The following is a 24,244-nucleotide window of genomic DNA, read 5'->3' as shown; positions in this document are numbered from 1 at the left end:
CAATACTCATAACATCATAAACAAACAAAATCAATACTAGTGCAAAATGCCTGAAGTCTCAAGTTCACAAGGTATTGGAGTAGAATTATGCCATTCCGCCCATCGAGTCCATTCCGCCATTCAATCATGGCTGATCTCTCCCTCCTACTCCCATTTTCCTGCCTTCTCCCCATAACCCCTGACACCTATTCTAATCAAGAATCTGTCTATAAGCCATGTCCCACGGTACGAGTTCATTCCAAGAGCTCTCCTGAGTTTGCCATGATTCGAACTCAGAGATTTGCGGTAATGGCCACTCATCGGTACTCTGGGCTCTCATGGACATTTTTCATCATGTTGAAAAATCTTCACGAGTCTTCCCGAGCTTACCTGCCGTTAGCGAGTGTTCCCGAGTACCTGCTATTAGCGTTACGAGCCGCTAAGAGACGTCCCCGAGCTCCGACGTACCCGCTACGTTCATTCTCCGTGCTTACCACGAGTTTTGATTTTTTTTAAACTCGGGAGAGCTCTTGGAATGAACTCGTATTTCTTTATCTCTGTCTTAAAGACATCTACTGACTTGGCTTCCACAGCCCTCTACGGAGAAAATGTGTTCCACAGGTTAACCACGCCCTGACTAAAGAACAGACAGACTTTGTAATTTGTCCACGCCCTTTATGTGGTGAAGCCTTACATACCTTGGATATGATCAACTTAAAACTATCACTGTGACCTTGTCAAATGTGACAATAAAGTATTAATTCCTTCATTCATTCTCCAGCTCACTCCCAGTTACGCAGGGAGTCAAGAGTGTTTTATTGTCATGTGTTCCAGGTAGAACAATGAAATTCTTACTTGCCACAGCACAATAGAATATGCAAACATAGTATGATATGACAGAGAGAGAGAAAAGAAAGAGAGACAGAGAAAATCTCCTCCAGGTATGCCGACTTTGAAGAAGTTCTCCTCTCCTTCTTAAACATTTCAGAATCAGAATCGCACTTTATTCGCCAAGTATGTTTTGCAACAGATCAGTCAACAGATCACTCAAAAACACATTTTAACATGAACATCCACCACAGTGACTCCTGCACATTCCTCACTGTGATGGAAGATGAAATAAAGTTCAAGTCCTTCCCTTAGTTCTTCCTCGGTCGTGAGCCTCGAGCCCCCGTTGACGGGACGATCTTGACTCCTGTAGCCGGCGGCGTTTGGGCCCTATGCGTCGAGGCGATCAGCTCCCGCATCGGGGGGGGGGGGGGGGGATGTCAGTTCCCCCGCGCTGGGCGATCGAACCTCGCGTCGGGGCTGGTCGAACCTTCCGCGGCGTTGGAGCTTCCCGACTAGCCTCTCCCGAAGACTGCGAGCTTTTGATGGTAAGTCCGCGGTGGGAGCGATCCCAGGCAAGGGATCAGCTCCGTCCGATGTTAAGTCCGCGCCCCGCGATAGGACTCAAAGTCAGTCCGAGGAGCCCTCCAGCTCCATCGATGGAAGGCCACAGAGCGCGCCGGAGAATGTGATCCGAAAATTAATCACATCTCCGGCAAGGTAAGAACCTGAAAAAAAAGTTTCCCCCGATCCCCTCCCCCCTCCCCCCACATGAAACAAACCGAAGATCATTAAAACAAGCTTTTATCACTCCACTGCGAAATCTCTTCAAGGTAGGCTTACTTTGAAGAAGTTCTCCTCCTCTCTCTCGAGACCAGAGTGAGTCCCACCGTAAATTGGAGGAGCAGCATCTCATATTTAGTTTGGGTAGTTTACACCCCAGCGGTATGAACATTGACTTCTCCAATTTCAGGTAGTCCCTGCTTTCTCCCTCCTTCCCCTCCCCTTCCCAGCTCCCCCACAGCCCACTGTCTCCGCCTCTTCCTTTCTTCTTCCCCCCCCCCCCCCCCCCCCCCGCCTCCACATAGGTGCTGTCTCACCCACTGAGTTTATGCAGCATTTTTGTCTACCTCTGAGTGAAAAAAGGGCAGTGTGTGTATATACACATACTGACAACATACCCATATATATGTATATATATGTATAAATACATACATACATACACGCATACTCAAAAAACAAACACAACAGTGCAACAATAATAATAATAGTCTATTGTAGTTCAGAGCTTATTTGAGGTTGTCGTGTTTAATAGCCTGATGGATGTAGGGAAGAAGCTGTTCCTGAACCTGGACGTTACATTTTTCAGGCTCCTGTACCTTCTTCCCGATGGCAGGGGTGAAATGAGTGTGTGGCCAGGATGGTGTGGGTCCTTGATGATTTTGGCTGCCTTTTTGAGGCAGCGACTCCGATAGATCCCTTCGATGGTGGGGAGGTCAGAGCCGGTGATGGACTGGGCAGTGGTCACAACATTTTGTAGTCTTGTCCGCTCCTGGACGTTCAAGTTGCCGAACCAGGGCCACGATGCAACCGGTCAGAATGCTCTCTAGTGTGCACCTGTAGAAGTTCAAGCAGGATAACGCAGAACTAGTGTGGGTGATGGAGGACTTCTTCTTCTTGCGTGTGGCGTGCACAGCCTAAAGTTGTAGGACCAATTGTTCTATTTGACCTTATTTGATTGTGCACGCCAGGTTGATTGCATTAGTTGAAACAGGGCGGACCAGGTGAAGGTTGTAATCTCCCACCCCGGTCGGTGGTGGTGGTGGACTCGGTGGGCATGGTCACACGCTGCTTCACCAAACTAAAATGAGTTGTGATTACTTTGCTTGCAGACTTGCTGTTTGGAGTGCCGGGGAAGCACAGTGGAGTCAGCTTACACAACCGTAAACGTGTGGTCTCCTACACCATCACCATCATCCTGCAGCAATATCACTCCAGGTGAGGACATCGGCATAGACTCACACAGCTTGTGTGTCTGCTTGTTTTGTACTTTCCAGCGGTATCAACATTGACTTCTCTCATTTCAGGTAGTCCTTGCTTTCTCCCCCCCCCTTCCCAGTTATCCCACATAGACATTAGACAATAGGTGCAGGAGTAGGCCATTCGGCACTTCGAGCCAGCACCGCCATTCAATGTGATCTGGGCTGATCATCCACAATCAGTATCCCGTTCCTGCCTCCTCCCCATATCCCCTGACTCCGCTATCTTTAAGAGCCCTATCTCGCTCTCTCTTGAAAGTATCCAGAGAACCGGCCTCCACCGCGTACATAGCCCACTGTCTCCGCCTCTTAGACAATACACAATAGGTGCAAGAGTAGGCCATTCGGCCCTTCGAGCCAGCACCGCCATTCAATGTGATCATGGCTGATCATCCACAATCAGTACCCCGTTCCTGCCTCTTCCTTTCTTTTTCCCGCCCCTCCACCCCCTCGACATCAGTCTGAAGAAGGGTCTCGACCCGAAACGTCGCCTATTCCTCCTCTCCATAGATGCTGCCTCACCCGCTGAGTTCCTCCAGCATTTTTGTCTACCATCGATTTTTCCAGCATCTGCAGTTCCTTCTTCTGGCGTGTGGCGTGCACAGCCTAAAGTTGTAAGACAACATTTCCTGTTTGATGTTTAAGAAAGAACTGCAGATGCCGTAAAAATCGACGGTAGACAAAAATGCTGGAGAAACTCTGCGGGTGAGGCAGCATCTATGGAGTGAAGGAATAGTCTGACCCGAAACGTCACCCATTCCTTCGCTCCATAGATGCTGCCTCACCCGCTGAGTTTCTCCAGCATTTTTGTCTACCTTTGTTCTGTTTGATCTTCTGTTTGTGCATGCTGAAGGTTGCAATCTCCCACCCCGTGACAATTATAAACAGGTGTCAGGGGTTACGGGGAGAAGGCAGGAGAATGGGGTTAGGAGGGAGAGATAGATCAGCCATGATTGAATGGCGGAGTAGACTCGATGGGACATATGGCCTAAATCTGCTCCTATCACGACCCTTAAACTTAAACCTAAAGATCTTTCAAAGTTATTGTACTTCCTAGCTGCAGAATAAAATGATCAATGCACTTTCATAAGTGATAGGAGCAAAACTAGGCCATTTGTCCCATTAGGTCCACTCTGCCATTCAATCATGGCTGATCTATCTCTCCCTTCTAACCCCATTCTCCTGCCTTCTCCCCATAACCCTTGACACACCTTACTAATCAAGAATCTATCCATCTCTGCTTTAAAAATATCCTTTGACTTGGCCCGTGGCCATTAATTCGACAGATTCACCATCTTCTGGCTTTCTCCCCATATCCCTTGATTCCGTTAGCCCTAAGAGCTAAATCTAACTTAAGAGATTCCTCCTCATCTCCTTCCTAAAGGAACATCCTTTAATTCTGAGACTGTGACCTCTGGTCCTAGACTCTCCCACTAGTGGAAATACTTCGCAAAAAGTTAAGCAAACTTCACCAAATCCAACTTGGTTTCGACCCAAAACATTTGTCCAGAGATGCTGCCTGACCCACTGAGTTACTGCAGCTTTTTGTGTCCATCTTCTGTTTATTTATCATCTTCATTCCCATTTTCTTTATGCACTTCACCCACCCTTCAAATTCCAAAATCACCTCTAGTCCCCCTCTCCCCTGACTCTCAGTCTGAAGAAGGGCCTCGACCTGAAACATCACTTCCTTCTCTCCAGAGATGCTGCCTGTCCCGCTGAGTTACTCCAGCATTTTGTGTCCATTTTAGGAAATCTTCAATACTGTGGATATTCTGCATTTTAATACTTTTTTCACACAGAGAGTTGTGAGTCTGAGGAATTCTCTGCCTCAGAGGGCGGTGGAAGTCGGTTCTCTGGATACTTTCAAGAGAGAGCTAGACAGGGCTCTTAAAGATAGCGGAGTCATGGGATATGGAGAGAAGGCAGGAACGGGGTACTGATTGGGGATGATCAGCCATGATCACATTGAATGGCGGTGCTGGCTCGAAGGGTCGGGTGGCCTACTCCTGCTATTGTCCTCAATCCACATCTCAAAGATAAACCAGCATTTGCAGTTCCTTCCTACACAAAGATAAATAATCTGGTCATTGACACATGGCTGTTCAAGGGAATTTGCATAATACAAAATTCATTACCATAGCGATTACATTCCAAAACTAGCTCATTTACTTCGGCTTATTTTGGCATAGAAACATAGAAAATAGGTGCCTATTTTCAATGTTTCTGTCAAAGTAAGCCGGCCATTCGGCCCTTTGTCGGCCATTCGACCCTAAAGTCGGCCATTCGGCCCTTCGAGCCAGCACCGCAATTCAATATGATCATAGCTTATCATCCAAAATCAATGCCCCGTTACTGCTTTCTCCCCATATCCCTTGATTCCGTTAGCCCTAAGAGCTAAATCTAACTCTCTCTTGAAACCATCCAGTGAATTGGCCTCCACTGCCTTCTGTGGCGGAGAATCCCACAGATTCACAACTCTCTGGGTGAAAATGTTTTTACTCATTTCAGTCCTAAGTTTGATCTTAGATAAGTTTTCTCATCCCAGTTAGATAGAGCTCTTAAAGATAGCGGAGTCAAGGAATATGGGGAGAAGGTAGGAACGGGATACTGATTGTGGTCGATCAGCCATGATCACAGTGAATAGGGCCGAAGGGCCGAATAGCCTACTCCTGCACCTATTGTCTATGTTGTCTAAATGGCCTACCCGTTATTCTTAAACTGTGGCCCCTGGTTCTGGTCTCCCCCAACATGAGGAACATTTTTCCTGCATCTAGCCTGTGCAATCCCTTAAGAATTTTATATGTTTCTATAAGATCTTTCTTATTGACTGTTTTCAGATTTCTGAAGAGTCTTCGATGGAGATTGAAGCAACTTCACCCGAGTGCCAACATCACATTGAGGGAAGATCAGATCGTGCATGTCCATTTTAAAGAAGAAATTGGCATTGCTGAGTTGATTCCTCTGGTCACTACCTACATCATTCTGTTCGCATACATCTACTTCTCTACCAGTAAGTTGGGATCTGGAATCTCCTTGGCAGAATGTTTAACAAGCACTTCACTTGGAAATAAAAACCAGAAACTTCCAGGAACACTGAGCATTCCACGTTTCGTTTGGGAATCTGAATTGATCAGAAATGTTACCTTTTTCTCTCCGTAAATGGTGCCTGACCCGTTAAATTGGAGGAGCAGCACCTCATAGTTTGCTTGGGTAGTTTACACCCCAGCGGTATGAACATTGACCTCTCCATTTTCAGGTAGTCCTTGCCTTCTCCCTCCTTCCCCTCTCCTTCCCAGCTCCCCCACAGCCCACTGTCTCCGCCTCTTCCTTTCTTCTTCCCCCCCAACCCCATCATCAGTCTGAAGAAGAGTCTCGACCCGAAATGTCACCTATTCCTTTGTTCCATAGATGAGTTTCTCCAGCATTTTTCATCTACCTTCAAAATATCTCCAGTATATTCAACCTTTATTTGAGCCATTTCATAGTAATGGAGTGATACAGCTTGGAAACAGGCCCATCCGCCCAACTTACCCGCACCGACCAACATGTCCCAGCTACACTAGTTCCACTTATCTGCGTTTGGCCCATATCCCGCTAAACCTGTCCTATCCATGTACCCGTCTAATTGCTTCTTAAAGGTTGTGATAGTCCCTGCCTCAACTACCTTCTCCGGCAGCTCGTTCCATACACCCACTACCCTTTGCGTGAAAAAGTTACCCCTCAGATTTCTATTAAATCTTCCCCTCTCACCTTAAACCTGTGCATTCTGGTTTTTTATTCCCACACTCTGGGCAAGAGACTCCCTGTACGTCTTGGTTCTTGGTTTCTTGGTCCTCCAAAATATTCCAAGTGGAATTTAAACTGGAGGTGGTGAAGGGAGGGCTGAAGCCAGAAAGGGTTATTGGGAAGAAAGAGCTATTTTAAATGTAGTTGCATCTGGTTGGGTAACTATAGTTGGGTGGAGATTATTCCATGCTTTAATTGTGCGGGGGAAGAACGAATTGCTGTACACATCTGTCTTTGTAGCTGGGATCACAAATTGGATCGAATGCCCTCGTCTGCTCCTAATTGGTTTGGGTCCAACCGTCCACCCGATCTATTTCTCTGGTGATTTTGTACAGCTCTATGAGATCAGAGAAAGCTTTTCAATGTATCTCGGTACACGTGACAATAAACTAAACTGAACCGAAGATCACCCCTCATCTTCCTGCGTTCCAAGGAATAGAGTCCCAGCCTGCGCAACCCCTCCGTGTAGCTCACACCCTCGAGTCCTGGCAACATCCTCGTCAATCACAACATTTCCATGTCCTCTTTCTTCAGTTGGTCTACATCTGATGCGAGCAAAGCCCCTGCCTGACTCGAGGCAGCAACTCTGCTTATCCCACACCTGCAACGGGCAATGGGACTATAATGCTTGTCACAGTGTTTGCCTTCTCCTGGTCTATTCATTGTTTAAGAAAGAACTGCAGACGCTGGAAAATCGAAGGTAGACAAAAGTGCTGGAGAATCTCAGCGGGTGAGGCAGCATCTGTGGAGCGAAGGAATAGGTGACGAGACCCGAAACGTCACCTATTCCTTCGCTCCATAGATACTGCCTCACCCGCTGAGATTCTCCAGCACTTTTGTCTGCCTGGTATATTCATTATTCACTAATCTGGGGGGGAGGGGAAGAAACATAGCAAAATAGGTACAGGAGTAGGCCATTCGGCCCTTCGAGCCAGCATCGCCATTCAATATGATCATGGCTGATCATCTAAAATCAGTACCCCGTTCCTGCTTTTTCCCCCATATCCCTTGAATCCGTTAGCCCTAGGAGCTAAATCTAACTCTCTCTTGAAAACATCCGGTGAATCGGCCTCCACTGCCTTCTGTGGCAGAGAATTCCACAGATTCACAACTCTCTGGGTGAACAATGCAGGACCTGGTGTGTGGGGACTGCCGTGAGGGAGGGGAAGGACAATGGGGACATTAATGGAGGAGCCGGCGTGCTTTGTGACTTTGTCAGCACTGTAGGTATCCGCTCTTTGTATACAAGCAAAGAATTCCACTGTGCCTTGTCGCACGTGACAATGCAGGGACAACCTGAAATTGGAGAAGTCAATGTTCATACCGCTGGGGTGTAAACTGCCCAAGCAAAATATGAGGTGCTGCTCCTCTAATTTGCGGTGGGACTCACTCTGGCCATGGAGGAGGTCCAGGACAGAAAGGTCGGATTCGGAATGGGAGGGGGAGTTGAAGTGCTGAGCCACCGGGAGATCAGGTTGGTTAATGTGAACCAAGCGGAGGTGTTGGGCAAAGCGATTGCCAAGCCTGCGCTTGGTCTCACCGATATAGATCAGCTGACACCTAGAGCAGCGGATGCAATAGATGAGGTTGGAGGAGATGCAGGTGAACCTCTGCCGCACCTGGAAAGACTGTTTGGGTCCTTGGATGGAGTCGAGGGGGTGGAGGTAAAGCGACAAGTGTAGCATTTCCAAGTGTAGCCAAATAATAGCTTCATTTTTCTGTCTTTAAAAATAATGAAGTGTTGATCAACTTTTAATGTGTGTGTCATCCATTTTGTACGTTGTGTTGTAACTTTGCAGGGAAGATCGACATGGTGAAATCAAAATGGGGTCTGGCTCTTGCAGCAGTGGCCACTGTTCTGAGTTCCCTTCTCATGTCAGTTGGTTTATGCACACTCTTTGGCCTTACACCGACGTTGAATGGAGGGTAAGTGATCAAATCCACAACTTACATCATTAATGGTTTCGTTTAAGAAAGAAATGCAGATGATGGAAAAATCAAAGGTAGACAAAAATGCTGGAGAAACTGGCAGATTAATATCTAAATGGCATCAATTTGGGAAAAGGGGAAGTACAACGGGATCTGGGGGTCCTTGTACATCAGTCTATGAAAGTAAGCATGCAGGTACAGCAGGCAGTGAAGAAAGCGTATGGCATGTTGACCCTTCTTCAGACTGAGAGTCAGGGGAGAAGGAACCTAGAGAGATGAAAAGGGCGGTCACAGTGGCACAGCGGTAGAGTTGCTGCCTTACAGCGAATGCAGCGCCAGAGACCTGGGTTCGATCCCGACTACGGGTGCTGTATGTCTGTACATTCTCCCCGTGACCTGCGTGGGTTTTCTCCGAGCTCTTCGGTTTCCTCCCACACTCCAAAGACGTACAGGTTTGTAGATTAATTGGCTTGGTATAAATGTAAATTGTCCCCAGTGGGTGTAGGATAGTGTTAATGTGCGGGGATCGCTGGTCAGCACGGACCCGCTGGGCCGAAGGGCCCGTTTCAGCGCTGGATCTCTAAACTAAACGGTTCAGAACAAATCAGAGCTGGCACCGATGACCAAGGAAAGGTGGAGCCCACAATGGTCCATTGTTAGCTGTGGAAGAGGTGATAACAAGGGGATATATGGATGTGAACATGGAACTAGCAGGAAGACCTGGGTGGGGGAGGGATGGAGAGAGAGGGAATGCAAGGCTTACTTCAAATTAGAGAAATCAATATTCATACCGCTGGGTTGTAAGCTGCCCAATGTAGGGAGGGAGTTACTTTGTCATCACTTCAATATTATGATGTTCAAGGAAGCAAAGTAAAGGGCCTGTCCCACTTTCCCGAGTTACTGACGAATTCTCCCGAGTTTTCCCCTTGATTCAAACTCGGAGAATGTCCGCAGCGAGTCCGTAGGAGGCCGTAGATATTTCGTAGCGGCTCGTAATGCCAGCCGTAGGTACTCGGGGCATCGGCATGTTGAAAAATGTCCATGAGTAAAAAAATAGCCCCGAGTTCCTACAGCTGGCTATTACCGTAATTCTCCGAGTTTGAATCAAGGGGAAAACTCGGGAGAATTCGTGAGTAGCTCAGGAAAATGGGACAGGCCCTTACGAGTTAATTCAAGAGTTCTACCGAGTTTCCCCTGATTCGAACTCGGAGATTTACGGTAATAGCCAGCCGTAGGTACTCGGGGCTCTCGTGGACATTTTACAACATGTTGAAAAATCTTCACGAGTCTTCACGAGCTTGCCGCGTTTCCCGAGTACCTGCCGTTAGCGTTACGAGCCGCTAAGAGACGTCCCGAGCTCCGTACATTCTACATGCTTATCACGAGTTTGATTTTTTTTTTTAACTCGGGAGAATTCGTCAGTAACTCTGGAAAGTGGGAAAGGCCCTAAGAGCTACAATTCTGGATCATCTGCTCTGTTCTTGAAAGACATTTATTGGGTGCAGGATTGCAATGAGATTACAAGGCATTTTTTTCAAGTTGTGGATATCTAAAGTCTGTTTGTGATGTTCCCAATGCATTTGTTTTTACTTTTCACAGAGAGATCTTCCCCTACCTAGTTGTGGTGATTGGTCTGGAGAATGTGCTTGTTCTCACCAAGTCTGTGGTCTCCACCCCTGTGGACCTTGAAGTCAAACTACGGATAGCACAAGGTGAAAACAAAAATGAAAGCATTCACAGTTTTTTCTTATTTCACCTTGTAATTGTGATCATGTATCATCTTTCCGCTGACTTGTTATAGACAATAGGTGCAGGAGTAGGCCATTCGTTCCTTCGAACCACTCATTATGATCATGGCTGATCATCCACAATCAGTGTCCCGTTCCTAATCAAGCATTAAAAGGTTTTTTCCTGTACCTTGAGACACGTGACAATAAACTAAACTAAATTAAACAGATCTGAACTAAACCCAAGGTAGACAAAAATGCTGGAGAAACTCAGCAGGTGAGGCAGCATCTATGGAGCAAAGGAAATAGGCAATGTTTCTTGCCCGAAACGTTGCCTATTTCCTTTGCTCTCTCTTAAGTCCATCCATTGCGAAGGAAAAGGTGACGTTTCGGGTCGAGACCTTTCTTCAGACGTAAATGTATGCAAACAGAATGATGTAGGTAGTGACCAGAGGAACCAACTCAGCAATGCCAATTTCTTCTTTAAAATGGACTTGGACGATCTGATCTTCCCTCAATGTGATGTTGGCACTCGGGTGAAGTTGCTTCAATCTCCATCGAAGACTCTTCAGAAATCTGAAAAGGGTCAATAAGAAAGATCTTATAGAAACATATAAAATTCTTGAGGGATTGGACAGACTAGATGCAGGAAAAATGTTCCTCATGTTGGGGGAGACCAGAACCAGGGGCCACAGTTTAAGAATAAGGGGTAAGCCATTTAGAACAGAGACGAGGAAACACTTTTTCTCACAGAGAGTGGTGAGTCTGTGGAATTCTCTGCCTCAGAGGCCGGTTCTCTGGATACTTTCAAGAGAGAGCTAGATAGGGCTCTTAAAGATAGCGGAGTCAGGGGATATGGGGAGAAGGCAGGAACGGGGTACTGATTGGGGATGATCAGCCATGAGCACATTGAATGGCGGTGCTGGTACGAAGGGCCGAATGGCCTACTCCTCCACCTGTTGTCTATTGTCTATTGGCAATGTTCTGCTTGTTTTTTTCATGGTTTTGCTACCTGCAATCTATAATGAATTTTGCAAGACAAAATCAGAATTTCTTTCAAAACCCTGAGATGTAGACCCATAACCAATAGGGGTGGCACGGTGGCGCAGCGGTAGAGTTGCTGCCTCACAGCGCCAGAGACCCGGGTACGATCCTGACTACGGGTGCCGTCTGTGCGGAGTTTGAACGTTCTCCCCGTGACCTGCGTGGGTTTTCCCCGGGTGCTCCGGTTTCCTCCCACACTCAAACGAAGTACAGGTATGTAGGCTGATTGGCTTGCTAAAAATTATAAATTGTCCCGAGTGTGTGTAGAATAGTGTTAGTGTGCGGGGATCGCTGGCCGGCACGGACTCGATGGGCTGCTGTATCTCTAAACTAAACCTGTAATTTATACTTTTCTAGGTCTAAGCAATGAAAGTTGGTCCATAATGAAGAACATGGCTACTGAACTGGTTATTATACTGATTGGTTACTTCACCTTGGTTCCAGCTATTCAGGTATGCCTAGTCACTTGTCTCTGCACGCAGCCAGAAGTGTTTCCATACAAAAATAAATAGAGTTTCATGTTTGATTTGGAAAGTGATTTTACATTTCGAAAGTTGAAGAAAGAACTGCAGATGCTGGAAAAATCTCGGGTAGACTAAAATGCTGGAGAAACTCAGCGGGTGAGGCAACATCTATGGAGCAAAGGAATAGGTGACATTTCGGGTCGAGACCCTTCTTCGGACTGATGTGGGGGCGGGGGGCCTCTGAGGCAGAGAATTCCACAGACTCACAAAACCGTCCTCTGAGGCAGAGAATTCCACAGACTCACAACTCTCTGTGAGAAAAAGTGTTTCCTCGTCTTCGTTCTAAATTGCTTTCCCCTTATTCTTAAACTGTGGCCCCCGGTTCTGGATATAATATCCACTGCCTTTTTTGTGAGATTGAGTTTTCTGTGTGAATTGAGTTTGTGGTGTGTCCTGTAAAATTGTTTCTTCTTGTATGGCTGCCAGAAACCAAAGTTCCTAACGGATAAATAAAGTTCATTGAATTGACTTATCCATCGGTTTGGCCTCCACAGCCTTCTGTGGCAAAGAATTCCACAGATTCACCACCCTCTGACTAAAGAAATTATTCCTCATTTCCTTCCTAAATGAACGTCCTATAATTCTGAGTGGCCTCTGGTCCAAGTGGAAACATCCTCTCCTCATCCACTCTACCCAGGCCTTTCCCTAGTGCAGGGAAGATTTACGAGGCTAGACACAAAATCATGGAGTAACTCAACAGGACAGGCAAGGTCTCTGGAGAGAAGGAATGGCTGACGTTTTGGGTCACGTCACCCATTCCTTCTCTCCAAAGACGCTGCCTGTCCCGCTGAGTTTCTCCAGCATCTTGTGTCTACCTTCAATTTAAACCAGCATCTGCATTTCTTTCCTAAAGATTTACGAGGACATGGCCAGGACTCAAAGGCCTGAGCTGTGGAGAGAGGTGGAGCAGGCTGGGACTTTATTACTTCGAGCACAGGAATCCATGGAATCTTATAGAGATGTACAAAATCATGAGGGGAATAGATCGGGTGAACGTACAAAGTATTTCCCCCAGGGAAATCAATGCTAAAATAAGTTATGATAACACACATGTATGCTGCAAGATGCTAAAACAACATGCAGCATGCTCTTTTTAAAAACACTTCACATACACCTCAACAGGCAGCAAGGTGGCGCAGCGTTAGAGCTACTGCCTTACAGCGCCAGAGACCCAGGTTCGATTCTGACTATGGGTGCTTGTCTGTACGGAGTTTGTACGTTCTCCCTGTGACCTGCGTGGATTTTCTCCCAGAACTTTGGTTTCTTCCAACACTCCATAAACGTACAAACATGTAGGGTAATTGGCTAGGTAAATTGTCCCAAAATTCTTAAGGGGTTGGACAGGCTAGATGCAGGAAGATTGTTCCCATTGTTGGGGAAGTTCAGAACAAGGGGTCACAGTTTAAGGATAAAGGGGAAGTCTTTTAGGACCGAGATGAGAAAAACATTTTTTTTCACACAGAGAGTGGTGAATCTGTGGAATTCTCCGCCACAGAAGGTAGTTGAGGCCAGTTCATTGGCTATATTTAAGAGGGAGTTAGATGTGGCCCTTGTGGCTAAAGGGATCAGGGGGTATGGAGAGAAGGCAGGGATGGGATACTGTGTTGGATGATCAGCTATGATCATATTGAATGGTGGTGCAGGCTCGAAGGGCCGAATAGCCTACTCCTGCACCTATTTTCTATGTTTCTATGTTGTGTGTAGGATAGTGCTAGTGTGCGGGATTCGCTGTTTGGCGTGGACTTGGCGGGCTGAAGGGCCTATTTCTGCGCTGTATCTCTAAACAAAACCAAACTAAAGTACCTGTATGTGTTTAAACTCCCAGACCAACGGGACCCTTATAAATAGGTGCTCCCATGGACAGCCCCAAGTGGGGAAACATTGTAAATAATGAAAATAGTTAACAGGCTGACTAGCATTCACCATTTTATTTCAAATAATCAACACCTTTGGTGTTTAATGAAGCCAAGAAACTGCAGATGCCGTGAAGGGAGAGTGGACGCTGGCGCGCTTTGGCTGCCGCTGCTCTCTCTTCACACTGTGTTTTTGATTTTGTGTTTTTGGATTGAATTCTGTTTTTAATTTGTGACTCTGTGATGTCTTTATTACTTGTTATATTCCGATTATATGTTTTTATTCCGATTACTATGTAAGGTGTCCTTGAGATGTCTGAAAGGCGCCCATTAAATAAAATTTATTATTATTATTATTTGATGCTGGAATCTTTAGTTTATGATTACAACCTCATGATTTCTTTAATTTCAAGTAACCGCTGTATTCCTTCCCCCTTCTCTCTCCCTCTCCATCACCAGAGATATCCTACTAGTTCCACTGTCCGTAACCTGCTATCCACCTTGTTAGCACCAAAGATCCTATAGCGGAGCAAGATAGACCACTCCTGCTAAATGCAATGGTCTGACATGTCGTACGCAACGTGGGCCTTTTTTTCATCCATTTCAGTAACCCGACCCGACCCGACTCGCAGTGTAATCAACGTTGCGGGGGAACAGTTTGTGTTAATAAATTATAATTCCGAAAATCAGGAGAAGATTTTTACCAAATAACTTTTATTTTTACGAGGATGTTTCCGTAACCGGCTTCCGTCTCCGCACTAGTATCTTTGCTCCGCTACGGGATCTTTGGTTACGGAAATGGGGCCGAAAATGACCCATGAATCTGCCCATGACCGTACTATGTCTTTTTCGTCGAGTGGACTATCTTGCTTGTTATTGGATCTTTGGTTAGCCCATCTTCCCCAGCTAACAATGGGCCATTGTGGGCTCCACCCTTCCTGAGGTCATCTGTTGTGGATAAATGTGAGTTTATCCACTTTGGTGGTAAGAACAGGAAGGCAGATTATTATCTGAATGGTGTCAGATTAGGAAAAAGGGTGGTGCAACAAGACCTGGGTGTGCTTGTTCATCAGTCACTGAAAGTGAGCATGCAGGTACAGCAGGCAGTGAAGAAAGCTAATGGCATGTTGACCTTCATTGCGAGAGGATTTGAGTATAGGAGCAAGGAGGTCCTAGAGCAGTTGTACAGGGCCCTGGTGAGACCGCACCTGGAGTATTGTGTGCAGTTTTGGTCTCCTAATTTGAGGAAGGACATTATTGCTATTGAGGGAGTGCAGCGTAGGTTCACCAGGTTAATTCCCGGGATGGCGGGTCTGACATATGATGAAAGAATGGGTCGACTGGGCTTGTATTCACTGGAATTTAGAAGGTTGATAGGGGATCTTATAGAAACATATTAAATTCTTAAATGATTGGACAGGCTAGATTCAGGAAAAATGTTAACAGTTTTGGGGGAGTCCAGAACCAGGGGCCACAGTTTAAAAATAAGGTTCAGGCCATTTAACACTGAGATGGGGAAAAACGTTTTCACCCAAAGAGTTATGAATCTGTGGAATTCTCTGCCACAGAAGGCAGTGGAGGCCAATTCACTGGATGATTACTAGAGAGAGATTTAGCTCTTTGGGCTAATGGAATCAAGGGATATGGGGAAAAAGCAGGAACGGGATACTGATTATGGATGATAAACCATGGTCATATTGAATGGCGGTGGTGGCTCGAGGGGCCGAATGGCAAACCCCTGCACCTATTTTTCTATGTTTCTTTCCCTCTCCCCCCCCCCCTCTAACCCCCCCCGCCGCCCTCCTTCCTCTCCCCCCCCCTCCTCTCCCCCCCCCCCTCCTCTACCCCCCCTCCTCTCCCTCCCCTTCTCTCCTCTCCCCCCCTTCCTCTCTCCCCCCCCCCGGCCTCTATCCCCCCCCCTCTCTGTCTCTGCCCCTCTCTCTGCCCCTCTCTCTCTCTCTGCCCCTCTCTCCCTCTGCCCCTCTCTCCCTCTGCCCCTCTCTCTCTCTGCCCCCTCTCTATCTGCCCCTCACTCTCTCTCTCTCTCTGCCCCTCTCCCTCTCTCTGCCCCTCTCTCTCTCCCTGCCTCCCTCTGCCTCTTTGCCTCTCTCTCTCTCTCTCTGCCCCTCTGTCTCTCTCTGCCCCTCTCTCTCTCTGCTCCTCTCTCTCTGTCTCTGCCCCCCTCTCTCTCTCTCTCTCGCTCTGCCCTCTCGGCCCCTCCTCCCCCTCCCTCTCTAGACACTCCTGCGAGTTGGGGGCTATGCGTCAGTGGATAGGGCAGGGATGGGGTAAAAGGAGCCAATGAATAATATTAATATAATATCAAGGGGTGTGGTTAGTGTGTGTGTGTGGGGGGATGGTTAAGGGCCTGTCCCACTTTCACGACCTAATTCACGACCTGCCGAGTTTGCCCTTGACATACTCGCAGCATGGTTGTAGCAGGCCGTGATGCTAGTCGTAGGTACTCGTGGCATCAAGTTTTTACTAGCATGATGAAAAATGTCCACGAGTAAAAATGGTCGTGAATTAGGTCGTGAAAGTGGGACAAGCCTTTTTGTGTGTGTGTGTGGTGGGGTGGTTAGTGTGTATGTGACGCTGCAGGCCACCTACCCGCAACCGCGCGTTGCTGTGATGGGGCCCGTCTAGTATATATATAAATATTACAAAAATACACAGATATTTTGTTGTTCACTGTGCTGCTATTTATCTTCTAATTCAATGTTTCTTCAATAATTCAATATTCTTGTTTTGTGTGAAAGCTGGAAGCATTTATTGATTGTAATTTGTATTTATTTTTGTGAACTTTGTGACAGGAGTTTTGCTTATTTGCTGTGGTTGGACTGGTATCTGACTTCTTCCTTCAGATGTGTTTCTTCACAACAGTGTTGTCCATTGACATTCGACGCATGGAGGTAAGGTTTAATACGCTCAAACTTCAATGTATTCTCTCTCTCTTGAACTGCAGTGTCAGCTTGAGTAAATAACAGGAAATTACTACAGAGATTTAGGGGGTGGCACGGTGGTGCAGCGGGTAGAGCTGCTGCCTCACGGAACCAGAGACCCGGGTTCCATCCTGACCACGGGCGCTGTCTGTGCAGAGTTCGTGCGTTCTCCCCGTGACCTGTGCGGGTTTTCTCCGGGATCTCCGGTTTGCCTCCCACACTCCAAAGACGTAGGCTAATTGGCTTTGGTAAAATTGTAAATTGTCCCTAGTGTGTGTGTGTGGGGGGGGGGGGGGGGGGGGGGGGGGGGGGGTAGTGTTAATGTGCAGGGATAGCTGGTCGGCACGGATTTGGTGGGCCTGTTTCTGCGCTGTATCTCTAAACTAAACTAAGATAAAGGGCACAAAGATGGACACAAAAAGCTGGAGTAACTCAGCGGGACAGGCAGCATCTGGAGAGAAGGAATGGGGAGTGGGTAGATGGCTTAATTGCCATTGCAAGACTTGGCATTTCCAACAGTATGCCACTATCCATTGTGTTCAAGAAGGAACTGCAGATGCTGGAAAATCGAAGGTACACAAAAATGCTGGAGAAACTCAGCGGGTGCAGCAGCATCTGTGGAGCGAAGGAAATAGGTAACGTTTCGGGCCGAAACCCTTCTTCAGACTGATAGGGGGTGGGGGGGGAGAAGGAAGGAAAAAGGGAGGAGGAGGAGCCCGAGGGCGGGGGGATGGGAGGAGACAGCTCGAGGGTTAAGGAAGGGGAGGAGACAGCAAGGGCTAGCAAAATTGGGAGAATTCAATGTTCATGCCCGCCGGACGCAGGGTACCCAGGCGGAATATGAGGTGTTGTTCCTCCAATTTCTGGTGTTGCTCACTCTGGCAATGGAGGAGACTCAGGACAGAGAGGTCAGATTGGGAATGGGAGGGGGAGTTGAAGTGCTGAGCCACCGGGAGGTCAGGTAGGTTCTTGCGGACTGAGCGGAGGTGTTCGGCGAAACGATCGCCCAACCTCCGCTTAGTCTCACCGATGTAAATCAGCTGACATCTAGAGCAGCGGATGCAGTAGATGAGGTTGGAGGAGATACAGGTGAACCTTTGTCGCACCTGGAACGACATGCAGAAATGCAACACCTGTCCCATTACCTCCCCCCTCGACTCCATTCAAGGACCCAAGCAGTCGTTCTAGGTGCGACAAAGGTTCACCTGTATCTCCTCCAACCTCATCTACTGCACCCGCTGCTCTAGATGTCAGCTGATTTACATCGGTGAGACTAAGCGGAGGTTGGGCGATCGTTTCGCCGAACACCTCCGCTCGGTCTGCAATAACCTACCTGAACTCCCGGTGGCTCAGCACAGGTGTCCCCCTCCCATTCCCAATCCGACCTCTCTGTCCTGGGTCTCCTCCATTGCCAGAGTGACCAACAGCGGAAATTGGAGGAACAGCACCTCATATTCCACTTGGGTACCCTGCGTCCGGATGGCATGAACATTGAATTCTCCCAATTTTGCTAGCCCTTGCTGTCTCCTCCCCTTCCTTAACCCTCGAGCTGTCTCCTCCCATCCCCCCGCCCTCGGGCTCCTCCTCCTCCCTTTTTCCTTCCTTCTCCCCCCCCCCCCCCCACCCCCTATCAGTCTGAAGAAGGGTTTCGGCCCGAAACGTTACCTATTTCCTTCGCTCCATAGATGCTGCTGCACCCGCTGAGTTTCTCCAGCATTTTTGTGTACCTGCCACTATCCATTCCCTTGTGAACTAGGAACTAGGACTGGGACACTCATTGCTTAGTAGCTGCCCTCCTCATTCACTTCAATCTTAGCTGAACCACATCTTAATTCTATTCATCCACCTTGGTTCTTTCATACTTCACCGAAATAGCATCTGAAAATGGCAGAAAGATAGATAGAAAGATAGATAGAAAGATAGATAGATAGATAGATAGATAGATAGATAGATAGATAGAAAGATAGATAGATAGATAGATAGAAAGATAGAAAGATAGAAAGATAGATAGATAGATAGATAGATAGATAGATAGATAGATAGATAGATAGATAGATAGATAGATAGATAGATAGATAGATAGATAGATAGATAGATAGATAGATAGATAGATAGATAGATAGATAGATAGATAGATAGATAGATAGATAGATAGATAGATAGATAGATAGATAGATAGATAGATAGATAGATAGATAGATAGATATTAATTAATAGACAATAGGTGCAGGAGTAGGCACTTCGGCCCTTCAAGCCAGCAAAAAAGTCACTTATGGCACTATGGCAAAATCCAGGCTTGAGCCATGATCATATTGAATGGCGGTGCAGGCTCGAAGAGCTGAATGGCCAACTCCTGCACCTATTTTGTATGTTTCAATGTTTAAATTTAATAAGCAATTATGCTGATATTGTAGTAAGCATTGGAGTTTTTCTGATTTCTCTATTTCCCACTAGCTTGCTGATCTTAACAAGCGGCTTCCAGCAGAGGCTGTGCAGGAGATCTCCGATCAAATGAGGCTGCCACGTTCCAAGTCAGTCCCAAGGCAGAAGAGGTATGAGCGACAGGCTGCCCTGCAGTCCTCAGCCCCATACACTATCTCCCTGCAGCCGTCTTCTTTCAGAAACCTGCGGCTGCCGAAGAGACTGAGGGTGGTGTACTTCTTGGCCAGGACCCGACTGGCACAGAGAATTATCATGGTAGGAACCTGGCAGAATGCGCGATTAATGACAGAGATTGATTTAGTCCAAGATGCGTCTTCATGTCAGTATGTCAGATGCACAGCAAACTTTCGAGGTGTCATTCAGTAACTCGGTGGGTCAGCCATCGCCTCTGGAGACACGATGAAATGCCGTCTGAAGAAGGTTCCTCGACCCGTACATGTCACCGATCCATGTTTAGTTTAGAGGTACAGCGCGGAAACAGGCCCTTCGGCCCACCGGGTCCGCGCCGACCGGCGATCCCCGCACATTAACACTATCCTGCACCCACTTGGAACAATTTTTACCAAGCCAATTAACCTACAAATCTGTACGTCTTTGGAGTGTGGGAGAAAACCGAAGATCTCGGAGAAATCCCACGCAGGTCACGGGGAGAACGTACAAACTCTGTACAGACAGCGCCCGTAGTCGGGATGGAACCCGGGTCTCCGGCGCTGCAAGCGCTGTAAGGCAGCAACTCTACCGTTGCCCCACCGTGACCGCCTTGTTCACCAGAGATGCTGCAGTGTAGGCACCTCATATACATTGCTGCCGCCAAAGTGGAGGTGGTCAAGTTCAAATACTTAGAAATAAAAGGAGACAGACACAACATGCTGGTGCAGGAGTAGGCTATACAGCCCTTTGAGCCAGCACCGCCATTCAATGTGACCATGGCTGATCATCCACAATCAGTACCCCATTCCTGCCTTCTCCCCATATCCCTTGATTCCGTTAGCCCTAAGAGCTACATCCAACTCTCTCTTGAAAACATCCAGTGAATTAGCCTCCACTGCCCTCTGTGGCAGAGAATTCCACAGATTCACAACTCTCTGGGTGAAAAGGTTTTTCCTCATCTCAGTCCTGAATGGCCGACCCCTTATTCTTAAACTGTGTGACCCCTGGTTCTGGACTCCCTCAAAATGGGGAACATTTTTCCTGCATCCAGCCTGTCCAATCCCTTAAGAATTTTATATGTTTCTATAAGAGTAACAAGAGTCGGGATATGGGGAGAAGGCAGGAACGGGGTACTGATTGGGGATGATCAGCCATGATCACATTGAAGGGCCAAAGGGTTCGAAGGGCCGGATGGCCTACTCCTGCACCTATTGTCTATTATCTAAATATCATTAGGATTAAATATAATTGGCAATTTGTCCTGAACTAGCCACATTGAAACTGTGGCCAAGAAAACACACCAACACCTCTACTTCCTTGGAAGGCTGAGAAAGATCGGCATGTCCCCAACAACTCTCACCAACTTCTACAGATGCGATGCAGAAAGCATTTTATCGGGATGCCTCACAGCTCGGTTCGGGAACAGCTCCATCCAAGACCACAAGAAATTACAGAGAGTTGTGGACGCAGCCCAGACCGTCACACACACAAACCAACCTCCCTTCCATTGACTCCATCTACACCTCACGCTGCCTCGGCAAGGCCAGCAGCATCATCAAGGACCAGTCGCACCCTGGCCACTCCCTCTTCTCCCCTCTCCCATCGGGCAAAACGTATAGCAGTGTGAAAACGCACACCACCAGATTCAGGGACAGTTTCTTCCCGGCTGTTATCAGGCAACTGAAGCATCCTACCCCAACTAGAGAGCAGTTCTGGCCTATCATTTATCTGTGTAAGAAGGAACTGCAGGTGCTGGTTTAAACGAAGATAGACACAAAAGCTGGAGTAACTCAACGGGACAGGCAGCATCTTTGGAGAGAAGGAATGGGTGAAGTTTTGGGTCAAGACCCTTCTTCAGACTTACTCCAGCTTTTTGTGTCTATCATTTACCTCATTGGAGTCCTTTGAGCTATCTTTAATCTGACTTTAGACACAAATTGCTGGAGTAACTCAGCGGGTCAGGCAGCATGTCTGGAGAGAAGGAATGGGCGATGACTTGGGTCGAGACCCTTCTTCAGACCGAGCGTGGAAACCAGCATCTGTACTTCCAACCTACACGTTTAATCTGACGTCATCTTGCACTAAATGCCTTATTGTTTATCTGTATACCATGAACCATATGTCCATTTGGTAATGCCTTTTATGCAACTGTTCTTTTTTGAGGTGGGGACTGTGATATGGATTGGGATCCTGGTATACACTGACCCAGCCGGCCTCCGGACCCTATTAGCAGCGCAGGTGACCGAGCAGAGCCCGCTGGGGGAGAACGGCCTGGCCTCCATCGCGGTTCCTCCGGGGGTCTTCCAGAGGGGGGACACCAAGGACGGCCTGCCGGGATTCCCGTCCGACGTCAGCCCGGCGGGGCCGGAGAACCAGTCGCTCGACGCGGCCCAGACCAAGAATCCCACCCCCCTGGACCCTTTACCCTTGCAGTCTCCCGAAAACATCTCCCCCCGTGGCAAAGAGCAGGGCCGGAGAGAGGCCAGCGTCCCGGAGAACGACTTCAAGGTGGAGATTACCTGGGGAGCCCAGGACGAAGAGATGTGGAGGAAGCTCTCTTTCCGACATTGGCCCACACTCTTCAGCTATTACAACAACACTTTGGCAAGGAAGTAAGTAAAACTGTAGTCATCATTTAAAGTTATCAGTGATACAAATAGAATTAGGTCATCTGGCCCATCACGTCTACACCATTCAATCATGGCTGATCGTTTAAGAAGGAACTGCAGATGCTGGAAAAATCGAAGGTAGACAAAAATGCTGGAGAAACTCAGCGGGTGAGGCAGCATCTATCGAGCGAAGGAATAGGTGACATTTCGGGTCGAGGCCCTTCTTCAGACTTGACCAAAATGCTGGAGAAACTCAGCGGGTGAGGCAGCATCTGTGGAGCGAAGGAATAGGTGACATTTCGGGTTGAGACCCATCTTCAGACCCTTCTCCAGTCTGAAGAAGGGTCTCGACCTGAAACGTCATCTATTCCTTCGCTCCGTAGATGCTGCCTCACCCGCTGAGTTTCTCCAGCACTTTTGTCTACCTATGTTCATATAGTTATCTATGTGTAGGAGTTGCGAACAACCCAAGTGGAATACGAGGTGCTGTTCCTCCAATTTGATGTGTGGCCTCACTCTGCCAGTGGAGGAGGCCCAGGGCACAAATGTCAACATGGGAATGGGAAGGGGAGTTCAAATAGTTCGCACCCAGGATATCCAGTTGGCTTTGGTGGGCCGAGCAGAAGTGTTCAGTGTAAGTGTTTATCCTTGATGTAAACCAGCATCTGCAGTTCTTTCTTAAACAATGATAAAGGTACCAGTGCATTATAAGTTCATATGTGATAGGAGCCGATTTGGGCCATTTGGCCCATCAAGTCCGCCATTCAATCATGGCAGATCTATCTTTCCCTATCTTAACCCCATTCTCCTGCCTTCTCCCCATAACTCCTGACACCCGTACTAATCAAACAGGGACCTACCACACTCTGTGTTTCCTGGCCATCCACGAGTCACGGTGCCAGGCGGGACGAGAGCTCTGCTGAGCCGGGTACCTGCTCCTTTCCCGGGGTTACGTCCGCGCCCGGGTGGTGTTCGAGAGGGACTACGCCCTGTCCACGGGCACCCTGGGGGATTTCTGGGACCGCTGGGCACCGCGGGGGGTGGAATGTATCCTGGACAAGCTGCAACACAACTACCTGACATTTATACTCAAGCATGCCATAAGCTTACTTCACCACTGTTTCTACTTGTGCTGCCACTTTGAGGGATTGCTCTTTTCACAAGATACTGCTAGATCTGACAGGGTCTTGTAAAATGAGTTTTGCACTTAGTATGGTTTAGTTTAGAGATACAGCGCGGAAACATGCTTTTCAACCCACCGAGTCCGCACCGACCAGCGATCCCCGCACACTAACACTATCCTACACACACTAGGGACAATTTTACATTAACACCAAGTCAATTAACCTACAAACCTGCACGTCCTTGGAGTGTGGGAGAAAACCGAGACGTTTTGGGGCGGGATTCTTCTTCAGACTATGAAGAAGGGTCTCAACCCGAAATGTCACTTATTCCTTTTTCTCCACAGATGCAGCCTGACCCGCTGAGTTACTCCAGCACTCTGTGTCTGCAATCGGCAGCAATCTGCAGTTCCGTCCAACACACTGTGTTAACTGATGCTCGTTTTTGTTTTGAACAGGTACGTCAGCATTCTGCCCATCATCCCCGTCTCCTTCCACCTGAGTCTGCAAGATGCGATGGATGCCAGGCACCCTCTGGACACCAAGCGATACCATTCCCTGTTCCCAGCCGGTTACGGAGAGACCAGGGATCAAAACAAGCCGGGGATAGCCAGGGATCCAAACAAACAGCAGGCTCCCTCCAAACCGCATGTTCATCTGGACATCACTCTCTACAAGTAAACCTCTTGGACACCTGGGTTACAATCACTGCTGTTGCACTTCATTTGTGCTTTAAAGCACATCAGTGCTTGGATTTGGTACTAACATCATAAGGTCAATAGACAATAGGTGCAGGAGTAGACCATTCGGCCGTTTGAGTCAGCACCGCCATTCAATATGATCATGGCTGATCGTCAACAATCAGTACCCCGTTCCTGCCTTCTCCCCATATCCCCTGACTCCGCTATCTTTAAGAGCTCTATCTAGCTCTCTCTTGAAAGTATCCAGAGAACCGGCCTCCACCGCCCTCCGAGGCAGAGAATTCCACAGATTCACAACTCTCTGTGAGAAAAAGTTTTTCCTCATCTCCGTTCTAAATAGCCTGTCCCTAATTCTTAGAAAATAGGCAATAGGTGCAGCAGTAGGCCATACGGCCCTTCAAGCCAGCACCGCCATTCAATGTGATCATGGATCATCTAAAATCAGTACTCCGTTCCGGCTTTTTCCCCATATCCCTTGATTCCCTTAGCCCTAAGAGCTAAATCGAACTCTTTCTTGAAACACGCATAGAGTCATACAGCGTGGAAATAGGCCCTTTGTCCCAACTT

At 47.7% G+C, this 24,244-nt stretch overlaps 1 protein-coding gene across 1 annotated transcript in view; it reads left to right on the top strand.

Moving 5' to 3' along the window:
* LOC116972538 (SREBF chaperone) overlaps positions 1-24,244 on the top strand; it is a 72,726-nt gene that overhangs the window by 16,460 nt on the left and 32,022 nt on the right. The window contains exons 5-13 of the mRNA XM_033020358.1: positions 2,700-2,805; positions 5,687-5,859; positions 8,435-8,561; positions 10,164-10,276; positions 11,693-11,787; positions 16,526-16,624; positions 19,109-19,351; positions 21,410-21,858; positions 23,435-23,653. Coding sequence (XP_032876249.1) covers positions 2,700-2,805; positions 5,687-5,859; positions 8,435-8,561; positions 10,164-10,276; positions 11,693-11,787; positions 16,526-16,624; positions 19,109-19,351; positions 21,410-21,858; positions 23,435-23,653 — 1,624 coding nt within the window. The remainder of the gene's footprint in view (positions 1-2,699; positions 2,806-5,686; positions 5,860-8,434; positions 8,562-10,163; positions 10,277-11,692; positions 11,788-16,525; positions 16,625-19,108; positions 19,352-21,409; positions 21,859-23,434; positions 23,654-24,244) is intronic.

This window comes from Amblyraja radiata, chromosome 4 (genome assembly GCF_010909765.2).
Source record: "Amblyraja radiata isolate CabotCenter1 chromosome 4, sAmbRad1.1.pri, whole genome shotgun sequence".
Taxonomy (NCBI): domain Eukaryota; kingdom Metazoa; phylum Chordata; class Chondrichthyes; order Rajiformes; family Rajidae; genus Amblyraja; species Amblyraja radiata.
The sequence above is the reverse complement of the archived record's forward strand: the minus strand, read 5'-3'. Positions and strand labels throughout refer to the sequence as shown.